The 6005-nt window shown below is 33.2% G+C and overlaps 1 protein-coding gene across 1 annotated transcript; it reads left to right on the forward strand.

Annotated features, from left to right (window-relative positions):
• The first annotated feature begins 349 nt into the window (after window positions 1-349).
• On the forward strand, window positions 350-3749 carry LOC133814391 (uncharacterized). The gene is made up of 10 exons (XM_062247357.1): window positions 350-518; window positions 624-706; window positions 797-962; window positions 1069-1164; window positions 1333-1496; window positions 1842-1893; window positions 2165-2626; window positions 2711-2737; window positions 2864-2953; window positions 3442-3749. Exons 1-10 carry the CDS (start codon window positions 350-352, stop codon window positions 3747-3749), a joined length of 1617 nt encoding a protein of 538 aa, XP_062103341.1.
• The last annotated feature ends 2256 nt before the right edge of the window (window positions 3750-6005 follow it).

Below are 6005 nucleotides of genomic sequence, written 5' to 3' on the forward strand. Positions count from 1 at the left end.
TTTGTATTTTTGAAATCTTACTAATGAATCTTATCTCTGGGCGTGGCCCCGTGGACTAGTAGCAATCTGCAAGGATTGCTGATACCACGTATAAAAACCTTGTGTGTTTTTATTTTCTGCACTTTAGTTCTTTTATGGTTTTTTGGTATGTAGTTACAGAACCTTGGTCTGTAGCGACAGAATATCTGTTTCAGTACCAACTTAATTATTCCACATTTAATTAATTGATTAATTAAATAATAAGTTGGTAATTTTAAAATACGGAATTTTAATTGGTATCAGAGCAAGTCACTAAACTCTTAGTGAGATCTTGAGGTTATATTATTCCGTTTAATTTGTTTTGTGTGAGATGTCGTTCTTTGCAGAAGGAACCTCCATCACTCGGCCACCTCTATTGAATGATACTAATTATCCATACTGGAAGGTCAGGATGAGGGCATTCATCAAGTCACAAGATGAGAGGGCTTGGAGATCTATACTCTCGAGTTGGACTCCACCAATTGAAAAATATGATAAAGGTAATTCAAAGGTAAAATCTGAACTTGAGTGGTCCATTGAAGATGAAAAATTATCTGGTTATAATAATAAAGCTTTGCATGAAATTTTTAATGGTGTTGGTGAAGGCTTTATAAAATTGATATCATCTTGTGAATTTGCAAAAGAGGCGTGGCAAATCCCTCAAACTCGGTTTGAAGGTACCATTGATGTAAAGCGATCATGTTTTACCATGTTGCAAACTAGATATGATGAATTAAGAATGTTTGAAACTGAAACTTTATCTTAGTTTTATGAAAAGTTGTCTGATATTGCTAATGAGTTTTTTTCCTTGGGAGAAAAAAAATTAGATGAATCTGTTTTGGTTCGAAAAATAGTTTGTGTGCTTCCAGACAGGTTTGAAACGAAATTTCTAGCAATGGAGGAGGCTAAGGATTTTGGCAAAATGAAGGTTGAGGAGCTTATGGGTTCGTTAAGAACATTTGAGATAAATCAACAAATAAAGCAATAAGGGTAAACCAAATCCTTCAATTGAAAAAAGCAAGGGTATTGCATTTAAATTTTTTTAAAAAGATGTTTCTGGTGATGAAATGGCCTTGTTAGCAAGAAATTTTCGAAATTTCATGAAAAAGGTTGGAAATAAAAAGAATTTTTCAAAAACTCCAAAAGGTAACACCTCTTCTAAACCTTTTATTTCTAATAATAAAAATGGTACTCAATGCCGGGAATGTGAAGGTTATGGTCATATTTAATCTGAATGTGCCAACACCTTGAAAAAGAATAAAAACTATTTTAATGTTACTTGGAGTGATGATGATTTTGAAAGTAGTGAAGAAGATTATGAGAAAGTTGCTTTAACCAGTGTTTTGTCAAGTGCTTTTCATGAAAGAGGAAATTTTTTGTGTTTAAACGATACCTTGACTGATGTCAATAAAAAAGTAATTGACTCAGATTCAGACGAGTCAGAACTCAGTGAGGAATCATTAGCTGAATCATACAAGGTAATGTATGGTAAGTGGTTACAGGTTTATACTGAAAATCATTCCCTGGTTAAAATGAATAAAGAATTGTCTCACAACATCAAAGATCTTGAAGAAAAAAATAAATGTTGTGAATTTGTGTTGTGTTCAAAAAAATCTGAAATTGTATTTTTGACAAAAGAACTTGACAAATTGAAAAGAAATGTTAAAATGCTAAATCCAGGTTCTAACATTTTTGAGGAGGTTCAGAATTCAGGTCAACCGAGTCATGCTGGATTGGGTTTTGTTGAAACTCAATAAAAAATGAATACTAAATTTGTTAAATCTGAAAATATGTCTTCTGGATATTCTGATTTAACTTTGTAGGGTTCTGTTTTTACAGTTGAACGTTCTGTTTCTACAGAAATGAAGCAGTCAGGTAAGCCTGAAAATTCTCATAGAAAAAAGAAACGTTTCATTCCCTCTTGTCATTTTTGTGGAGTAAAAGGTCACATTTGACCTAGATATCTTACTTTGCAGAACATGTTTAGTTCTAAATTTTTTGGAAATTTTAAAGTGTTTCAAAATAAACATGTTTTCAAAAACAAAAATGGGTTGTCAAAAAAAATGTCTTGCTGGTATCTCTTGTTTTAAAACTGCTGCTTCTCAAATGTGGTATTTTGACAGTGTTTGTTCTAGGCACATGATAGGTGATAAAGACTTTCTTGTCAACATTAGACTAATGCAATGTGGAGAAGTTACTTTTGGTAATGGTCTAGCTGGCAATGTCATGGGGATGAGAACTCTTAATTTTGAAGGTCTACCCAGGCTTAAGAATGTAATGTTGGTTGAAGGACTAAGAGCTAATCTTCTTAGCGTTAGTCAAATTTGTGATCAGGGTTACACTGTTAATTTTGATAGTAATCATTGCTATGTTGTTAATGACCAAGATGAAATTATTTTGCATGGGTTTAGATCTAATGATAATTGTTACACTCTCACTACCTATGCTACTTGTCACTCTGCCATAGATAACTGTATTGATTTGTGGCATGAAAAGCTTGGACACATTCATTTCAAAAATTTGAAAAAACTGTCAAATGCAGGAATTGTTCAAGGATTACCCAATCTGGGTAAAGAATCTGTGGGAAAATGTGAACCATGTCAACTTGGTAAGTAACTGAAAATTTCTCACAAAAGTATTCCTGAAGTGAATACTTCCAAAGTTTTTGAACTTCTTCATATGGATCTAATAGGTCCAATTCAGGTTGAAAGTTTGAATGGTAAGAGATACATTTTTATGTGTGTTGATGACTTCTCTCGGTTTTCATGGGTAGATTTTTTGAGAGAAAAATCTAATACTTTTGATGCTTTTATATCTCTTTGTTTCAAATTTTGTGTGGAAAAAGATTTTAATATTGGAAAGATTGTTCGGATTAGGAGTGATCATGGTAAACAATTTGAAAATACTATTTATGATGAGTTTTGTAAATCTAAAGGTATTTCTCATGAATTTTCTGCTCCTAAAACTTCTCAACAAAATAGAGTTGTTGAAAGAAAGAACTGAACTCTGACAGAGGTGGCTAGGGTAATGTTAAATAACAAGAAAATTTCCATGCGTCTATGGGCTGAAGCAATTAACACTACTTGCTACACCATCAACGGGGTGTTTTTGTGACTGGGTACTCATAAGACTCCTTATGAGATTTGGAAAGGTAAGAAACCAAATGTGAGTCATTTTCATGTTTTTGGCAGTACTTGTTATATTTTGAGGGATCGTGATCATACTAGTAAATTTGATGCAAAAAGTGATGTTGGTGTGTTTATAGGATATTCTATTACAATAGGTATTATCCTGTTTATAATATGAGAACCCAAACTGTGATGGAATCTGGTAATGTTGTTGTTGATGATCTAAAAGATTTCTTTGAGTTTTCCATAGAAGAATAGATTGAAGATTTGCTGGACAAGTCTCCTGAACTGGCAGACGATTTGGCTGCAATCACAGAATCTTCGCCTGAGGCTACACCTCAAGATACTGTAGCTACAACTGATGATTTTCCAGAATCTTCAACGGAGAAAGAAACTAAGCAACCACCAAACATAATCACTGATCCAATTCAAAGAGAACCATCTTCCAGAGTCAAGAAGAATCATCCTAACGATCTCATACTTGGGAACATGGATGAGAGCATGGTTACTAGAAGAAGGTATGCTAATTTGATTCAATTTGTGTGTTTTATCTCTTCTTTAGAGCCTAAAAATGTGAAGGAAGCCTTGATGGATGAAGCATGAATTCGGGCAATGCAAGAAGAGCTAGATCAATTCATTCGCAATAAAGTATGGATACTTGTTCCTAGACAGACATATGCTAATGTCATAGGAACAAAGTGGATTTTCAAAAACAAAAGTGATGAGTTTTGTACCATCATTCGAAACAAGGAAAGATTGGTTGCCCAAGGTTACACTCAAGTTGAGGGTATTGATTTTGATGAAACTTTTGCTCCAGTAGCAAGACTTGAGTCCATCATGTTACTTCTTTCCATTGCTTGTATTATTGGTTTTAAATTGTACCAAATGGATGTTAAATCTGCTTTTTTGAAAGAAGAAGATTTTGTTGAGCAACCCAAATGATTTGAGGATCCACATTTTCTTGATCATGTTTATAGGTTAGACAAGGTGTTATATGGTTTGAAACAAGCCCCTTGTGCTTGGTATGAACGTCTAACTGAGTTTTTAATCTCTCATGGTTATAGAAGAGGAAATGTAGATAAATCATTGTTTATCAAAAACATTAAATCTGATGTTATTGTTGCTCAAATATATGTTGATGATATTGTGTTTGGATCTACTTCTAACTCTGAAGTGCAGGTATTTGTTCAACAAATGCAACAAGAATTTGAAATGAGCATGGTAGGTGAACTCGCCTATTTTTTGGGTCTTCAGGTGAAACAATCTGATGATGGCACATTTGTTTCACAAAGTAAGTATGCAAAAATCTTGGTGAAGAAGTTTGGGCTTGAAAACGCCAAACATACTACCACTCCTATGAGCACAAATTTGAAATTATCCAAAGATGAACAAGGAGTGAAAGTAGATCCTACTTTGTAACAAAGCATGATTGGTAGTTTACTTTATCTTACTGCTAGTCATCCTGATATCTATTATAATGTTGGTGTGTGTGCTCGTTATCAGGGAAATCCCATGGAATCTCATATTTCTGCTGTGAAAAGAATCATTCGCTATGTCAATAACACTGTTGATTTTGGGATTTGGTTTTCGAAAGACACTAACTCTAATTTGGTGTGCTTTAGTGATGCTGATTGAGCAAGTAATGCAGATGATAGAAAAAGTACTAGTGGTGGATGTTTCTATCTTGGAAACAATCTTGTTTCATGGCACAGTAAGAAGCAAAATTGTATCTCTCTGTCAACTGTAGAGGCTGAGTACATTGCTGCGGGTAGCTATTGTACCCAATTGTAATGGATGAAACAAATGATGGAAGATTATGGGTTTGATTTGAAAACTTTAACCATTTTCTATGATAACACTAGTGCTATAAATATTTCAAAAAATCTTGTTCAACACTCTCGCACTAAGCACATAGACATTCATCATCACTTTATTAGAGAACTTGTAGAAAATAAAATTCTTGTCTTGGAATATGTTGAAACAAGCAAACAAATAGCATATATTTTTACTAAAGCTCTTGATTCGGTTCGCTTTATTTCTACAAGGAAATCCTTAGGGGTTTGTACCATTTGATTTTGTGTTCTTTATGGTTCTTGATATTTTGCTTTGACTTGATGTACATAATGTTGTTGTTTTTGTTCTAGAAGAAAGTTTCAAACTCAAGAGAATTGCTGATTATTATTTTTATTGCTAATTTTTTGGTGCAATGTTTTCATACAGGTTTAGTTCAGGAAAATATTTTCACTCCTCCTAGAAATTTTGGGTCATTCAATCACTGTTATGTGTGTGCTACCTTTTTTGAAAAAAAAAATGTGTGTTCAAGCTCCATTGGAAGAATATAGCTACCTATCTCAATGTGTGAAAGCCGTCACTGAGTAAGTTGGTACTATGTAATTAGGAATTATGTAGAGGATACACTACCATTGAAAAAGGCTACCATTGAGGTAGTGTGATAGTGTCTCCGTTGGTTACAAATACTCAGAAAAAGTCTATTTGACAAATTTGGCAATGTTCCTTGCTTACACTTTCGCACACAAATGCTTGACACATTTTTTTTGACAAAAAAAAAATTGTATTAAAATTAAAAAAATGGTTTTAAAAAGCTGTTACATACTGATTGAATTTCTAAAAATATTTTTGGTGACTGAGTAAATTCCTTCTTTGCGTAACTTGTATGGTCTTATTGCAATAAGAAATTAGCTTGGTAAAATAATATCTGTGCATTTTTTCGAGTTTGATTTTTTTTCATCAGAACAAAGGCAAAGCAAGCATGGTGTTTCATATTGTTGGCAAAAATATCAAGGTTTGATTTATTTATTTTTTTAAATCGTGACCGATTTTCATGTTGAGCTTAACTAA

Source organism: Humulus lupulus, chromosome 2, assembly GCF_963169125.1.
Source record: "Humulus lupulus chromosome 2, drHumLupu1.1, whole genome shotgun sequence".
Taxonomy (NCBI): domain Eukaryota; kingdom Viridiplantae; phylum Streptophyta; class Magnoliopsida; order Rosales; family Cannabaceae; genus Humulus; species Humulus lupulus.